Source organism: Saccostrea cucullata, unplaced genomic scaffold (genome assembly GCF_032062105.1).
Source record: "Saccostrea cucullata isolate Sc308-1 unplaced genomic scaffold, CSIRO_AGI_Scuc_v1 ctg297, whole genome shotgun sequence".
Taxonomy (NCBI): Eukaryota; Metazoa; Mollusca; class Bivalvia; order Ostreida; family Ostreidae; genus Saccostrea; species Saccostrea cuccullata.
In genome coordinates, this window is record NW_026929962.1 from 234,704 (window position 1) to 252,878 (window position 18,175).

An 18,175-nucleotide genomic window follows, 5' to 3' on the forward strand; every position below is an offset into this window, starting at 1 on the left:
CCTTTTCCAGTGAAAATTAACGAAATTTGAATTGCTATCTGCAAAAGACCCAATTATGCAATGCTAATTCATCTAAAGTAAAAAAGAAAGAGTACCTGACGAGGTCAGAATGGCCAGCGCCACCAACACGATCTTCACATCCATAGCGATGTCATGGAGTGGACCGAAATGTCTTCTCTAAAGCTATTGCGAGATGTGAATCAGTTTCCTTCTGCGTCACCCTAACACGTTATCCAGATCCTCACACGGAAGTGGACTGGATAGTTTTCAGTTTTCCCCACCTGACAGTCGATTTTACAAAAAAAGAAAGGATGCCTAATTTTTCACTCCTAGGGTACTCATAAAATTATTAAACACATTTTGTCAACAAATATTTTTTTTTACATTTATAGTACTTATTCGCCCGACAAAATTTCCTTGATCAAGTGAATGAACGCTTGCAACCTACAGAGAGGAAGAGAACAATCGAATAATTCAATTCCGTTGTATCAAAATCCCTTTTCACTCGAGGATAGAACCTGTTATAACCAACTGGGTCAAGGATGAAGTGGACGTTAGTGAGAGAGGGGGACAGCAAAAAGAGTGACCGATACAACTCTAGAGACCCCCCCCACGCTTTACTGATGGTTAAGCGAAGTTTAAAGATATCAGCGGGGAAGGGGTGATGGTTAAAATTTATTAAAATCAAAACTTGTAGATATTTCTTCTGCTATTTTAACTCTATGAATAAACGATTCTGTATCCTTGTTAAGAATTTTGGAGAATTATTCATTTCTATTACTTCGGGGGAAGGTTGGATGTAAGGGGGGGGGGGTAAAATATCCCCTTTTAAATTCACTAGATTCATTATAAATACATACTTAGATCCAAAATGGTAAAATCTATCGCTTCTTAAAATAGTTAAGAAATATTTATTTCTATTTTTCTAGAGACTACAATAGACTTTAACAACACCAAGGCAACTTGTAAGATGATCATCTGCAGTAAATTGAATGATATGTTGACCTTTCCATAAAATACGCAATAACTTATCTAAAAAATACACAGAGTTGAAAATCTTTTATCTTAGTTGCAAGGAATTTTGCAAAGTGCTATTTATTTGTAGAAATCTACAAAGTGTTGGGGTTGGGGGTCCACAAGATCCATGTTTTTATTAGCCAGTTTGCTTCATTCCTCTTTTTAAGGGTTGGGGTTAAACAAGACAGGATAGTAGTGCATCTTATTCTCATCTTTAATACTTTATAGCTTTACATAATCTAAAAATCTGAAGAGGCTATGTTAGCAATGACTGGGACAGGAAGTTAATATCATAGTGCTCAAGTGCTTCTGTATCATAAATCTATCATCCTAACCACATCATCTTCACCTAGGTCTAAGTATTGGGTTCTCATACAACATTGTCACTTTTAAATACATGTACATGTATTATGAAATGCTATTAGAATATGCTGTCAAGTGGGTATTGCATTAAGTATCCAAATTAAAAGAGAAAATCTGCAGGGCATTAAGAGACCAGTGATGTTGAAGGTCATGCATTTTTTATGTACATCACTTACAAAAGAATGAAATGAGAATGAATATCCAGATTTCTTGTCTTCAATAAACTACATGTACCTGCATTCACTACAAAATGGCACAGGCACCAAGTGGAAGGATTCCTTTGATTACTTCAGTAATTATTTAACTAATACAAGTAGTCATCAAAAATTTGAACAAATAAAAGCCCCCCCCCCTGATTTTTCAAAGTTATTAAAAGTACATACTTCCAGTACTAAAGCAAATAAAAAATTATTTAGACCCCCCCCCTTCACAATATGTGGATCCCACCACCACTACCACAAAAATGATTTTTGTTTTTTTAATTACATTTAGAAAATGGATTTTAGGACTGGGTGCAGTTTGATTGTCAAGAAATTTCTGGGTTGGAAATTTTTTGACTGGGATGGACCCCCTGGATAAAAATTCCTAGATTTGTGCCTGACATCAAGAGATAGCATATTCATCTGTACCCTGGCTTAGTCAACGAAGCTCTAAATGCTTAGAATACTGTAGAAGCACAAATTTTCATGGGGATGAAATTTTGTTGATTTGTCATCAAAAATATTTTCGTGGGCATTTAATTTTGTTGTTTTGAAAGTAACCCCATTCAATATGTAGTCATATAAAATTTCATTTGAGATTTAATTTTGTTGATAATTATTAACAACAAAATACATGAAATTTAATCCCCTACAAATATTTGTGCTTTTACAGAAAATAAAAATTTTCAAAGAGGGAGGAAACAAAGTGTTCAATGTTGATGTTCCTTCTATTTGTGATCTTTAACAGAGTATTTTAAAACACAGAGATCAAATCAGGTACATGTAGATGTAAGTGATCTTTGTGATGTCACCTTCCTGGTTCAGAGGTCAATAATTTATAAAGAAGATCTAGAAAACTGTATCCTGACTTTAAAGCTTTCTTTATGTCTCAGTAAATATAACCCCTTGGGGTGGGACATCTTTTGTTACATTTTTTGAACAAATCAATTACTGTATTTTAAAGGTTTGAGTAAAACTAAAACTAGACAACATGCCAGTTTTATTTGCTCTTTAGAATTTGTAGTACTGGTGAATTTTGTAAGACGTACTGTCTCTCTACACTTTCAGCGTATTCGGAATAAAGATTTTGTTCATTATTCATTGAATATTGTGTAATGAGTCATTTAATGTCGTGTTTACAGACTTGTATTGTTTGTATTTTTTTTTAAACGTTGGTCAATTCTTGCTATCTTTAAATTTTCATTCATAGATGGAGAAACTGTCAAACAAAGCGCTGTGAGGGAAATTGCTCAAGATTTAGTTGTTTGATATATCTCTGTTTAAAAAAAAATGATTGTAATTATAATGACACATCTCACGTTTTTTTAATAAATGTTTATATTTGATACATGTACATCAGTATTCTCGAATAACATTTTAGTACATAAATCATATAAACTAAGATAAGTCATAACAATACTTTCGTTATGTGAAATAGAAATAAAAAATAGAAAGTATTTTTTCATTAATAAAACAATAAAATATTCATAAATTTTAACTTCCAAGATTATACATCCGTATGATGAAATCTGTAACAATTTAAAAGTCAGACTTTAATTTTAAGTTCATTTTTGGTACTAAATCTAAAGTACAGTGGGTATACATGTACATGTAACTAGAGCAGTAAACAACAAAAAAAGATCTATTTGGAAGTACATGTACACTACTACACTTATTCAACCAGTATTGCACAATATCACTTTAACAAGTATCAAATGAGCAACACAATGTTTATTTGAAAAATATACTTGTCTATCTGGACATAAGGCACCTGGTCCTTTCCAGGTTCATGTGTAGCTCTTAGGAGTTATTTACAACTAGCTGGTTCAGCACCAGAAAATTAGACAAAAGATGACAAGAAATTTAAAAACATGTTTACCCCGGTAAATATAAAAGAAGTACACAAAGATAATGAATATTACAATAATCATAAGTCAAATACATGAATTAAATATCTGAGATGATGAAATACAGTAAAACATGCTGATGACAAAGTACCAGGGAGGAACCATTTTGATTCAAAATTCTTTACATTCATTAAATTTACAATGTGTTTTAAAACCAAGTGGAATAATAAAATTCACTTCACTGTCAGTGTGAATTACAAAACGTGTATTCTCTATAAACATGTTTTACTGTAAGTAGATTATTAACAATCTATCAAAATCATAGTTTCAGGTTACAGGGTAAATTTGTGACAAGTAGGAGGAAAAAAAAATTTGGCAATACCCTGTGATTAAAATCCAGAGAGCACATGTAGAATGACCGAGTTTGAAGATAAATGTAGAAAAGTTGAACCTTAAGTTACCCTCTATGTGAAAAAATAAATTTCTTGACAATAATGTGTTTAGTTTTAATCAATTGAATGAAAAAATCTGCTTTATACATTTCTACATATAAACATATACTTAGCAAATTAACAATGGTGACTACATGGTTATATCATATACAGTTAGTAGAAACTATATGATTACCAATACATATACATGGATACAGAATTTTATGTCACTTTTTAATATTCATGTTAGTAAATACTACATGTAATACACTGGTGAAAATACTTGGTTACAATACAGACAATGGATGGAATATTACTACTGGAAAATAATCACTAACAGGGATAAAAATTCTACAGTGTAAATCCTAATGGCACGGATCAACAAACAAACAAAACTTGTATAAATCACACTACATCAAATTAGTACTGCTTAAGATAAAAAAACAAATAAATGTATCAATAATGCCATATTATTTCCATTCAATAAGTTTGTTTATAGTTACAGTATTGTCAGTTGGATTGTAATATTTTTTCCTCTTCAACACATTTCATTTTCATTTAATACTGTATGTACATCTTTGTCATATAAATCTAATACAATCAAAATTAGGATTTTTTTCAATTGATCAGAATTTCCCTGTTCACAATTTTGTTTCATTATGACCTTTTATCACGTCTTCATCTATAAAAATACAAATGGATTCACATATATTCAAAATGATGTTATATGACAGTAATTCAATTGTTCCTCTAGTTTCTAAAAATATTTTAGTTCATGTCTAGATCAACCTGCCCTTCAGTCAGTTTCCCCTTTAATTGAACAGCTTATGTACTTTTTCATTTAAACAGAGACCTTTCTGTTCTTCATATCAAACATTGTTCATACAGACAAGTGTGCCTTGACTATTTATAAAACTAAGAAACATTTATTAAAGGAAGGACTGAAAATGTAAACTTCAACTTATTATGAGGTTATAAGGTTGTAAAATCTTACTCAGTTTTTTGAAGATGAAATATCAAACGGAACATGTGAGGATCGAGCATGCCCATGGAATTCCTTTAAATAAATGCTGGTATGTTTAACCCCTTGTATTCCTTATTGTAATAGTAATATCAGATAGGAGCATAAATGTAAAAGGAGTGATAATTATAGATCAGTGAATACAAATAGCATGGATACACGAAAAAGGTATTTATGTCAAAATTATACAGTTGGTAATTAACATGCACTGATTACAGGCAAATACATGTATTCCAATAAGGCTCTATCCCTCCCCCCCCCAAAAAAAAAGCATACATGTAATATAATTCTTGGATAAGCAGTGTACTTGTATAAATAGTATGTGAAGAGAATCAGCATGGTATTATTATAAAATGTCATTATGCAGTGAAGTGTATACACTATAATAAATCAGTAACATAAACATAATGAAATCAGCTGTTCTAAAGGAGGATCTACCTCTATATAATACAATATACAGGAGAAAATAAATTTAAAGTTGTCTCAGAAAAAAAATTACCTGATAATCAATCAAACAAACAAAACAAGAAATCCCCTACTAAATATTCTTTAAAATATGTTATACCCATTCATTAGTTTCTTCTTTTTCACTTGTGTACATTGACTGATCTCTAATTTGACAAAAGGTATTTTCTACACAGTGATTATATTGAATTTGATAAATTTTAAAGTTAATGTGGTAAAAACATTTTTGTTACAGGGATACAAAATAATGTGTGTCTTTAATCACACATTCTGCATCATCTAATCCTAATCAAACTGGTTTTACAACACCCATTCACACTGTACTTGGTAGTTTTCATGCTACATGTAATTTCCTTTGTCACACTTTTCTACAGGAAAAATATCATGACAACCTTTATAGTTTATACTTTTGCAGTTATTAGAATGGTATGCAGCTAAAATTTGTTTCACAGTGCACAATTTTTATGCCAATCAAGATACCTGGCAGAATATCATGCAACTCATTGCATACACATCACTAACATTATATATGCAACTACACAATAAAATCTGTGTTGAGATTTTACAAGAAACATGACAAAGCTTATATTTCATGACTTACAGTTCTTCAAAGACAATTCTCATTTAAAATCTCACTTCTATTTCTTTATTAAAGATCAGGAGACTGTCTAACAGAAGAGAAATATGCATGTATACATTTTACTGAATTTTCCACAGTCAGTATCTTACTTTGTATCCAGTTTCTCTAAAAAGTCCACAAATTTTTCAAAATGTTTTCCTCCACTACAATGTCAAATGATAGCACAAGAAAATTGATAAGAGTCAACAGGCACTTAAAAATTACTGAAAATATTCATGAGTCAAAATAAAATAAATTCAGATCAAGAATGTGAAAATCTTGATACACAACACAAAATAGCATTAAAAAGTTCCATACCCTTGAAATATTGTCTAAAAATTAAAATTACAGGATATCTTATGTCCAGATAACTTAAAGTTCACTGTACATTTAATACAAAATTTATTTCAGAATTAGAAAAAAATAAAAAAATCCATTAAAAAAACTATTCAACAACTCACAACCAGTGTTCTTAACTTTAAACCTCTTCAAGAGGGTGGAAATGTTGTTCTATAAAAGACATCATTAAGATGAAAGACAAAACTAGCAATCAAAATGATCATAGATGTTCTTACATGTCTGTACATGTATTTAAAAGGATTAGGTAAAAATGGTACTTATCCATATCAAATTTTATGAATAACAAAAGATAAGAAAATAAACAATTCAAGAAGTAAAAAAAAAATCAAGAATTTGGTCCTCAAAAATGGGAAAATAAAATAAATGACCAAATAAGTATAAAGAAATACATACAATACATACAACCCTATTAAAATATCAAATACATGTACATATACATGTACATGTAAACACACATTTTGTACATTGAAAAAGCAGTGTATAAATCTACTGTGAATGAATTATGATTAACGAGTAATTAAGTACACATAAACAATTAATCCAATATAAAATCATCACTTTGTTCTCTGACTAGTGAGTTCCTCAAACTAAACAAATCCAAAAAAGCACCATACACTCCATTTCATATGAATCATGAACACTATTTCATCAAACTTTCTTAAGATAATTCTGTAACTGAGGGTGTATACCTTTACTAATTCTCAACAAATCAAAAACATGAAGCATTGAACCTCATCAAATTATATAATTTTTCCAAAAGCAAAATTCAATACAAGCTTATGTAATTTTTTTGTGCTGCAATTAAAATTTCAATGGAAGATGGCACACTGTAAAAATTCTTGGTGTATTACAGCTATTTTTCTTTAAAACTTATCAATATTTTGAAAAAGAATGAAAATATCTTCTCTCTGACATATAGAAGTAGGACTTGTTGTATTGACATGTGTTTACATATCGTCTCCATTTACACTGTCCTCTACCCTATATTGTGGTTTCTCTCCTCATTGCATCACCTTCCCCGTCCACTTGAATCTGCTCATTTCTACGAAATGTTAGATCACGCCCAGGACAAAACTTGGGCCTGAATAAAGTCAGTATGTATAGTAACACACAAACCCAACTAGAGGCCATTTTGACCCACACTGCTGCCCAATTTAGTCCAAATGTGTTCAAATCTGATTCCTCTGGTCTGAAATAAAATTTTATCATGCTTGTACTGGAATTCCCCTTTTGCAGTTAAAAAAAAAAACTACTGGTACCCCTGCCAACTCTTTTTTCCTAGTCAATATTACAATTTTTAGTCTATTTAACATGAGTTAGAATGAAAACCTGTACATTTACACTTGAATATATACCAGATTCGAAAAAAAAATGTTCTTTATATTATACATGAACTTCCATCTCATTAACTGAAGACACAAATATGCTTGGTGCCATCAAACTTTCTTACAATCTTTGTTTCAATCTCCATCATTAAACTACAAAGATGGTAACCTAACAAATAACAAAATCTCAAAACAATATTTTTAAAAACCTAGTTACAAAAAATATTGTTTCTCTAACTTGAAATCACTTACCTGTACCAATTGGTGAGCTGCATCATAACATATAAACTTGCCAAGATGAAAACAAAATGGAAGAAAGCATAATTGTAAGTTGTAGCATCTGCTTCATTATAATTCACCCTCTGTCCTCCTTTCTCTGAATGGTTTATTTCTGAACAAGGAAAAAAAGGAATCTGGTTTGAATAATAGGTTCCCTTCAAGATTTATTCAGATTATAACAAAACTGAACAAGGTGATTACATTCATTTTTTTACATAATGACTGATTTCTAAACTAAAATAATTTGAAATCCAACGTGCAATTGCTTAATTTGTAATCAATTCCGGCATACTTATAACATTTGACCCAAATAATAAAATAAACTGAACAACATTTAGATTGCATGCCCATGAATTTTCCCCACTAAAGTAAGAATCATTTATTTCTGTTCTCTTTTTTGAAAATTTTTCTAAGGATTAAGCTGGTGCCTTTTTTATACACCCCTCCCCCCCCCTGAAAAGTGGAAGGGTATATAGTGATCGGGATGTCCGTCCATTACGCTTTGGGGTACCTATCTCTTATCCACAACTCCTCATACAACTGAATGAAATTTAATGAGACTTTCACAGAAGCTTTGTTACATAATGCCCTAATGCCTCTTTTGAATATTAACAAGTTAGATGCATAGATAAACAGGAAGTTGATACCAGATTCAAACAAAAATGAATCCCACCAAATGGTATGCCTCAGCAAAGAGTGTGCTAAAATTTCAAGCATCTGCAATGAGTAGTTGTGGAGAAAACTTTGTTACTAACAGACACACAGACAGACAGACATACAAGGGTAAAACAGTATACCCCTCCTTTGCAGAGGGGGTATAAAAATCTTGCACAATATTCTCTTATTCTATTTATATCTTTTAATTACATTACATGTACCAGAATTTAAAAGGTTTAATAATTGTACTTTAGAGCAAAAGGGGAATAACTTCTAACAGAAGTATACAAATTAATGAAGCGTTGGCCAACAACATAACACAAGACCAAGTGGTCCAAAATATCAAAAAGCTGGTAAAAATACCCATACTTATTACAACTATTACACTGTTTGCTTTCTAGAAGGCCCTGAGCCGAGAAAAAAGATTTTCAAAGAAATTAAACCTATTTACTATAGATAAAACGCCAGAATCCATGACACAGGGTCATGAAATTCACAAACTGAAAGAGGTACCCTTGCTGTAAAAGATTTTCAAAGAAATAATGCATTATTTCTGTCATTTTCTAATGCATTTTGCCAAGCAAAAAAAGGAAATGTCACAAACAACAACCCATTATTAATTCTTAAAAAATGAAACCAGTAAAAATAGTCCATTTTTAAAAATTCCTTTTAAAATTTTCTTCAATTTTTGAGAATCCTTGAGAATATGGTCTAATGAAGATACTTAAAAATGAAATGTGATTCTATTTTCCCTAGTTAAATGTGATTATATTCCCCCTTAATTAATTGTGATTCTGCCCCCCCCCCTGATTAAATGTGATTCCATCCCCCTTTTAATCAAATGTGATTCTCGAGCCTTTAAACTGATTCAATTGACGTGTTTCCTTACTTCCTGTGACTTTACAGCAGCAGCAGCACTCGTAACGCTCCGCCACGGCTGCTGCTGCTCTCCTCACCCCCAGACGGTGCGACGCAATGGATGTTTGTAAACTGCCAAAAAAGAATTAGTTACCATACTTTAATACAGAGATAGAAAAAGTCAATAGGAATATGAGAGCAAACTGAATATGTATGATCAGCATATTCTTAAGTTTATGAAGGTTTGAGATTTTTACCTTGAGTAGATGGCTACGACCAACATTATCAACAGGCCAGCATAAGCTGAAATCATTTCCATGTGGTCAAATGTAGGCTTAGGACGACACTGAGTACCATTTGTGATGGACAGACTGTGAATGTTGCGCATATCATCCAGCCCGTCCATGTACATTGGCATGTCCTTGTCTGGCATTTTCTTATCCACTTGTTTTGAGTAGAACACTCTGATAGTATTCTCCAGCTCCACAACTAAAACATTAAAGTAAATCAGTTACTCTGCTACGATATACATAGCATTAATATTAAATTGGACTTCTGGGAAATTATTTGATGATTAAATAAAAGAGTGTGAAAAGCAAGTTTTGCATACATGTAATTTGATTTAATACTTATAAAGTGCTCAATAGGAAGCTATAAAGTGAGAAGAGGATTTAAATGTTGTAATTAACACTGGAGTTTACACAGAGAGAGAATCTTACTGTCTTCAGGTGGCTCACTGGACAAGGCCGTCCAGGTAAGATACATCACATAGAACGTAATCACAGAGGCCTGCAGAATACCAGTGTTAGGGTTGACTGAAAAAATATTGTTGTTTGATGGTTTACAATTAGGTCAATGTTTTCAGTTTGTAATCCATAGATTACATCTGTATTAATGAGATGCGGCTTATTTCATTTTCATCCATTACATGTACATAACATGTGCAAACATGGATTAAAAAATCCCAAGCTCTCTCATTATTCATAAAATGATTTTCTTCTCTCTCTCTCTCTCTCTCTCTCTCTCTCTCTCTCTCTCTCTCTCAAATCTATACTTCTACTTAGTGCACTTACATCTTGCCACACCAGGTACAATGGTTATTGCTGATAAGATAATACAGAGAACCGTGTTGACTCCTATAAAGATCTTATTATGAAGGCACCCTTCCCAGGTGGTGTAATTCCAAAACAGTAGAAAGACAGCAGCAACGCTGGCCAAATAGAAAATGACAGCAAACAGCAGAGTACCTAAAAAATGATAGAATTCAGTATTCAGATGATTGTAATGAGAAAGTTGGATAAAAGATTAGTCTGGGAGAATTTGCATCTAACAATGAATTGTGAAAAAATTACATATAGGTCAATGAAATTAAAATTAAATGTTTTCAATCCACTACATCTTCTCAAACTGTTGTTTAATGATCAAGAAGAAGAAGCAGCTTTAAAACATCTAAATTATTATTTTATTTATCATAAATATCAAACAATATGCTTTTTCTAATTATTAGGCAATAGAAAAACTCTCTTCATTAGGCAATAGAAAAACTCTCTTCAATCATATCTTTGATATAACATATTTACCTAAATTAATGCAGTACTTACTTTTAAAACAATGAATTATTGATAATCACATTTACAACAGGTTACCCAAATACATGTTCAAAATGTATAATATTTTGTCTCATTTTATCTGCTACATATATGAAAGTAATTCTCAATTACCAATATTTAAAAATTTTCTTTGAAACATCTTGTCTTGTTTAATCTTTGATCAGCATAGGATCACCCCGACAATAGATGAAAAATACTATTTACAAATTTCAATGTCAAAAGTCAAGACTCATCTAAAATATCCTTTGTGCATAAGATTAAAATAAAGGCAAAGGGTCTTCCCTTCCAGAAAAAAATCTTAGCAATTTCAAAGCCAAAGGTCAATCCAAGGCTAATTATGTAAATATTATTCATTTCACCTGACAGCCAACTTTATGATGGCTATATATATAATCAAATTATAATAGTGAATTGAATCCTCAGCCTTATATATGTACCACAACGTCCACAGGCACTCTTTCTACCAGATTTTGTACCAACCCTACAATGAGAGATTGTGATGATTTTCCATCAAATTTCAAATAGGCCAATTCTTAAGAATTCTTAATCTATGTAATATGTACATATAAATGTTTTTTTTCCCAGGAATTGGAAATATAATATTCTCATTATTCAGAAAGTACAAGATTTTTTTTTGCAAAGAAAGAATATGTAACAAAAGGATAAAATGAGAATATATTCATTTTAGGTAATAAATTGCTATTGATTAAATTGTGTCTTGTAACCACTTGACTTTTGCCACGCATGGTCACCGATTTTATGAAACTTCACCCATGCTTATACTTGTCACCAGAAACAAATATCAAACAAAAGTTCGTTGCTAAGTGTCTCGGTTGCTATGGCAACAGCCGGAAAAGTTTGGATTTTCAGCCACATAAATCCTGACTGTGGCTTAATAAAAACTAGAAAAAGCAAACAAACCATTCTAACAAAAACATGACAATTGTCACTTATACTGTGAAGAAACTGGTTAGAATATATCCTAAGTAAGTGGTAAAATACATTTGGAATACATTAAAAATGCTGAAATTTGCTGAAAAACACTCCATATTCACTAATGGTAGGTGTTACATGCTAAAACTCAATCATTGACTTAAGAAAAAACAATGAAAATGTTTGACCTTAAGTATACAAGTATAAGCAATATTATTATGTAAATAACTTTATGGTTGCCATGGTAACACAGTGTAACCATGCAAAACCAGTAACTAAGATTGGGTTAATGCTACTGTCTTGAGGAAAAACATGAAAATTCAAGACTGGCAAATATGCATCCTTAGGCCCTTGCAACACCAAAAGGAATAAGAAAAATTGGGTATAATTGCTACTTTGTAGTGTTACCATGGAAACAAAGTACCAGTGCTTAAAAGTTATTGTTTCCGCTGCATTAAGAATTAAATTGCCATTTAATCAAGAAACAAATTAAAGAGCTCAGCTGGAAAGTCTTATCTGTTAAACTGAAGTTAAATATCATATATTGATAAAATTTGATGAATAAAACAACACTGTTGCTATGGTTACCAAGAAGGGAAAATGTTCGATTTTTTTAAACTTTATATCAATATTAAACCCTGTGTGCCAACTTCTTGCATCCACTTAGAGATTGCATGATAGTCAAAATTAAAAGTCAAGTTAGCTGTTAATAAATATCAATCATAAAAGTTTTGGGAATCTACATTTAAGGCCACCATTCCCAAGGAAACAAAATATTTTTCAGGTTTTTAAGCATATATTTTCTGCTTATTTCCATAGCAAAGCTCTATTTAAAGAATCTAATCTGAATTTTTTGAAATAGGAAAATTTGGAGCACACCAACATCTTATAAAATTGATCATTAGTTATGATGAAATGTGCTTTTTTTTTAAAGATAGGATCATATTTAAACATACATAGTGTTACTTTAAAGAGCATAAAAATTTGCCTACCAAAATGAAATATCATATTTTTTCTTGGTATGTGTTTCAAGTCTTTTTTCTATTATTTGGTAACATTTCATCCTAAATGCTTTTCATTTTTACGAGTATGACTTCATAAAATTCAATGAATATTTTTTTTACTTTTGAATATTTTGTTACCATAGTAACGTATGTAATAGTTGATTTACCAAACATGTTTATAATGCATTTGAGACATCTTACCTTCAACTTTTGGAAACAGTCATTAACAATTGTTTGCTTTGCCGCAAATGTTAACTATGGGGCTCTAAACATGTTAAAAAATGCCATTTTTCGAACTTTAAGACATGTTGCCAAACTATAAAACAAGCAACCAATTTTTGCCTGATTTCAGTTCAGGGTATCAAATCATAGAGAGTTTGGAGAAATTCTGAGACTATGCGTGCCACAGCTCCTATATAAAATTTCAAATCATTACAGAGAATGGCTCTTAAATTGTGTATTGAATGACTGATCCATTAGAATTATGAAAAAAAAAAGATTGTTCACAAAGGATTCATTATCTGAAATTGAATTGTTATAATCTACCGTAAAATACAGCTTGAAATTATAATTACAAAACTTACCACTTAGCATTCCAAGAATGACAGAAGTCCACCAGCAGTATCAGCTGGAAAATGATGAAAATCACGCCTCCTACCATCCCCACATACATCCAGTCTTCACAGGAAGAGAAAGCATCAATAAGATCACTCAGAATTACAGTGAAAATAACATTCAAATTTATATACTAACAGTAATGGAATCAGAAGTTAACAAGTGGGATGGGGTGTTTGAAACTACACTACCTGAAAATACATCTGTATTGCTTTGACATATCCTGGCTTTACTGGTCATGACAAGAAGATTATTAAAAGATATTTCTAATCAAAAATTAGGGCTGGGATGATACAACTTTTTCTATAACAATACGTATTTATCACGATATTTGAGCCACGATACAATATGTATCACAATATGTTGAATCAGTTATAAAATCGTTTTTTGCATTGAAGTAAACAAAATATGTCTTTGCAAATAAGAATACCCGATAATATATTCAAAATAGTTGACGCATATGTTTATTTTACTCAAGTGGTGTTAATTATTATTTATTTCATATCTATATTTATATCTAGCTTTTTTTTTTTTATTAAACCCCAAATGTAAATAAACAAAGAAAAACAGATGTCAGAATTTTTTGTGATATTTCTTCATATGTATCGTTATGCATATCCTCCTCATACAGAATCGATATTATTGATCTAAGGAATCACTGTCTAGTTAGTATAGTATGCCAGGGCATCAACAAAAGTGGGAAACATGGTATAAATTGCATAATGGGCAAAGGCCGTAGGCGTTATGCATAAATTATCCCATGTGTTTCCCCATCTTCGCTAGCCACGGGTTTCTGATACGCTTCTCTCCTCATAAACCCTTGGCATACGGTGAAGTCAATAGACGGGATTGTTTTCCGTCACGTGATCTTGAATCTATCAGGTACGCACAGATTGCGTCATCGCCAGAAATAAAGACACATGTTAAAAAATATTAAATCAAAGTTTTTTCAGGAATAATTAAGAAGCAATAATTGAGTTATGTTTATTCATTATTTATAGAACAAATCTGAAGCTTCAACATGTTCAATATAGATTCTTAATCACATATTTAGAAGATATTGGATGACACCGCGGCTATTATAGAATTGAATGTTAAGATCGTTGTTTACTTGCGTTTTTCATTTCCGAGATTAAAGAGTGAAGATGTATCCCGATCGCAAATATTGTCATTTACAAAAAACAATTGCTGATTGGTCGACCTGATGTACTGAAATCCAATCAGAACTCTGGAAAAAAAATCTCAATTTCTATGAACACCGTAGGCCAAGGGTTTATGAGGAGAGTAGCGTATCAGAAACCCTTGGCTAGCAAAGATGATGTTTCCCACTATTGTTGATGTCCCTGGCATACTATACTAACTAGACAGTGATTCCTTATATTTCCATTTCATTGTAAAATAAATTTGTAGATTTAGACTTTAAAAATGCAGACATAGATTTAAATTACACGAGGATGCTCATCCCAATTTCAATAGGCCTCGCCAACTGACGTCAAACACAACGGCAGCCACACAAAATTTTTATGCATATTTGGCCTCCTTAGCGTCCGACTCAGAGACAGATGCACACAAGATTTGCATGCATACTAGGCCTCCTTAGCTCGTGACCTATCGACCTGCCTAATTTACATTTCGGCAGAATTATCAGGAAATCAACTCCACTTACTTTCAAAGGGTTATCATAGAGAAAAAATTTAGAAATGGAAATATATCTCAATATATCGTCCCAGCCTTATTAAAAATGTTTGGATATAGTCTTCTTTATTCAAAATGTTGCCAATAAGACACTTGTAAAAACATTACTGAGTGGTGGAAGGTCCTACACACCCTTTAATATACCACTGTAGTGGACTCGTGGTAATGTACTAAATTACATGGAATCCTACTACTCTAGTGGGTTAATGCTAACCTACTGATCCATCCATTTCCCTCTAAATTAAAGGTCAAGTTTGGGAAAACATAGATTTTTGAAATTATTCTAGTACAATTCTAGCACAATTCATTTAACACTGTGACCTCCTGTACTTACAAAGTCTGTATGTGTGAGGCATAAAGAAGGAAGCAACAAGGCAACCAATGAAAAACAGGATCTTCCAAAACCAGTACCTGGTCAAAAAAAAGATATGCATGTCTACATAAGTAAACATAAAAAAATAATTTACAATCCAGGTTTGTTTGTATGTGTAACAGTATTGTATTATCCATGGCATAAATAAAATATGTCAATTTAAAATAATGATATAACCGAATGAATTTTAAATATTGAAACCTTTTAATAATTCCAAGTTTATCTACTTTAAATCATAAAATGATAACATCTTATTAGATGATGAAGCTTCATCTTCATCAGGACTGTTAATGAGCGGAGTTGAAGGGAAGCCTTACCCATTGTGTATCCCTCCACGGCAGTAGGAACTGGAGTCCACACAAATAGTGAGTAAACACAAAATGAAATGAAAGGCCACCATTCCCAAACACAACCGATACACGGCTTTATACCCTGTAAGTTTACTGCAGTTCTCCCCAGCCATTAATTGTACACAGGTCTCATTGAATCCAGGCACCTACAACCATATTGATTACTTAATATACATTACTGATAAAGACTTAAAAGAAAGTCTTATTAGTGGTTAAGAAAAAGATTTGTATTTGTTTAAATCATCAACACTTGATAGACACATAAATATAAGGTAAGAAAAATTCATTCATAATATTCTTTTACTGGTAATGTGCAGTCATACAGCAGATTCTCATTCTGGAGAAAGGACAAACAAATTGCAGTGAAGTTTACACTACTTACATTATCAATGACTGCTTGCTCTAGCTGAAGTTTACACTACTTACATTATCAATGAATGATTGCTCTAGCTGAAGTTTACACTACTTACATTATCAATGAATGCTTGCTCTAGCTGTGGAGATAACATGAGGGATGCCACAACAAATCCAATGACCAGGAATAGAGTGTACATGAAGCGTGTTCCTGTTGACTCGTTGATCTGAGGCAGACATCGGCAGCAGAGACCACAAGATGCTGGCCCAAACCAACACCTCATCTACAAGTCATAGCAAATAATGAAGTTCAGAGACCACAAGATGCTGGCCCAAACCAACACCTCTTCTACAAGTCATAGCATATATTAAATGAAGTTCAACTGCATGTATAAAAAAAAAAAAACATTATATATACCGTATATACTCGCCTGTAAGTCGGTATTTTGGGAGTTAAATTTTGGTCTAAAACTGTATGTCCGACTTACAGGCGAGTCATTAAATAATCATTATTTTCTGGAAGGCGAAATGCACTTTTTTATTGGCATATCCAACGAGTATCGAAGTCTGGTTATATGTATGCATACTTAGATTATACAAAAAGTACAAGTAATTGCATATTTAATTATATATTTGTATTTTAATTTTAAATTGAATGCCATTAAATTGTTTTTATTATTTTATACATAATTCAATGTAATATAGCTGTAAAGTACGGGAAATTGATTATGTCGTCATAATGGATATTTCAGCTAGGCAACAGTTAACTCTGTGGCCCGGAGTCTTAGGGAGTTCGACTGTTTCATGATCATGCAAAAGCATAAAGTGAATCGTGAAACAGTTCAGAATGCTTAATTACAATTTATATAGTAGGTTAGGTAATAATATTAATTGTTGCTAAATATACAGGTCCAGCACAATACCCCGATAAAGGTATATAGCTTGATAAAGCTATATACCTTTATCAAGGTATTTAAAATACAATGATCAAGGTATTTTATGTAATGAAAATTCAAAAAAATTCTTTAAAAATTAAATACTGAAAGTCGAGTTCTGAGTTTTTGTCAGTGTGTCTACTCGCACATGAAAAACACTCTGGTATCAAAAAAGAAAGCATAAAATAATGTCTCCTCACAAGACACATTTTTCTATTGATTTGTTTGTGTTTGAGTACTTTACATGCATGGGTGAATTTACTGACAACAACTCAGAACTCAACTTTCAGTAATTAATTTTTTAAGAATTTTTTTGAATTTTCATTACATAAAATACCTTGATCAAGGTATTTTAAATACCTTGATAAAGCTATATAGCTTTATCAAGCTATATACCTTTATCGGGGTATTGTGCTGGACTTGATATAATCAGAGGATGCAGGCTAATGGCTTGGTCAATGGAATGATTTCTTTTAACTTTATAGCTAAAATTGCGAACTCTTGTGGTCATACATGTCACTTAAATATTGATTAGCTGAGAAAACAAGAAAAACACATAAAAGAGATGTAATTTTATGTTATTTATGTCTCTGATGTAATTTCTTTCATTTTAACTGTTGAAAATATCTGCATATTGTGTAGTAAACTTTCTTTTTACAAATCATTTATGAATGAAAGTATCTCTTCACAAAAAACAAATCATTCAATAAACTCTTATTTACCTGAGCTGAACAACATCCACCCATGATTATGATAATGATTAATTAAAGATGAATGTTGGAAATTTTCAAAATATTTACAAACATTGGGCAGGCGGTAAATCTAGTACCCTAAAATTCCGACTGTCCCAGATCAGAGACATAT

The 18,175-nt window shown here is 31.7% G+C and overlaps 2 protein-coding genes across 2 annotated transcripts in view; both read right to left on the reverse strand.

Annotated features, from left to right (window-relative positions):
* Positions 1–301, reverse strand: part of LOC134282550 (dual oxidase 2-like) — a 31,560-nt gene extending 31,259 nt beyond the window's left edge. The window contains exon 1 of the mRNA XM_062764952.1: positions 96–301. Within this exon, the coding sequence (XP_062620936.1) occupies positions 96–144 (49 nt within the window). The 5' untranslated portion in view covers positions 145–301. The remainder of the gene's footprint in view (positions 1–95) is intronic.
* A 2,599-nt stretch (positions 302–2,900) lies between these two features.
* On the reverse strand, positions 2,901–18,138 carry LOC134282552 (serine incorporator 5-like). Its single transcript, XM_062764954.1, has 12 exons — positions 18,034–18,138; positions 16,493–16,660; positions 15,990–16,168; positions 15,634–15,710; positions 13,574–13,667; positions 11,490–11,533; positions 10,516–10,689; positions 10,162–10,257; positions 9,700–9,931; positions 9,474–9,574; positions 7,901–8,039; positions 2,901–7,512 (listed from the first exon to the last, which is right to left on the reverse strand). Exons 1-12 carry the CDS (start codon positions 18,055–18,057, stop codon positions 7,305–7,307), a joined length of 1,536 nt encoding a protein of 511 aa, XP_062620938.1. The 5' UTR covers positions 18,058–18,138; the 3' UTR covers positions 2,901–7,304.
* Between the last annotated feature and the right edge of the window lie 37 nt (positions 18,139–18,175).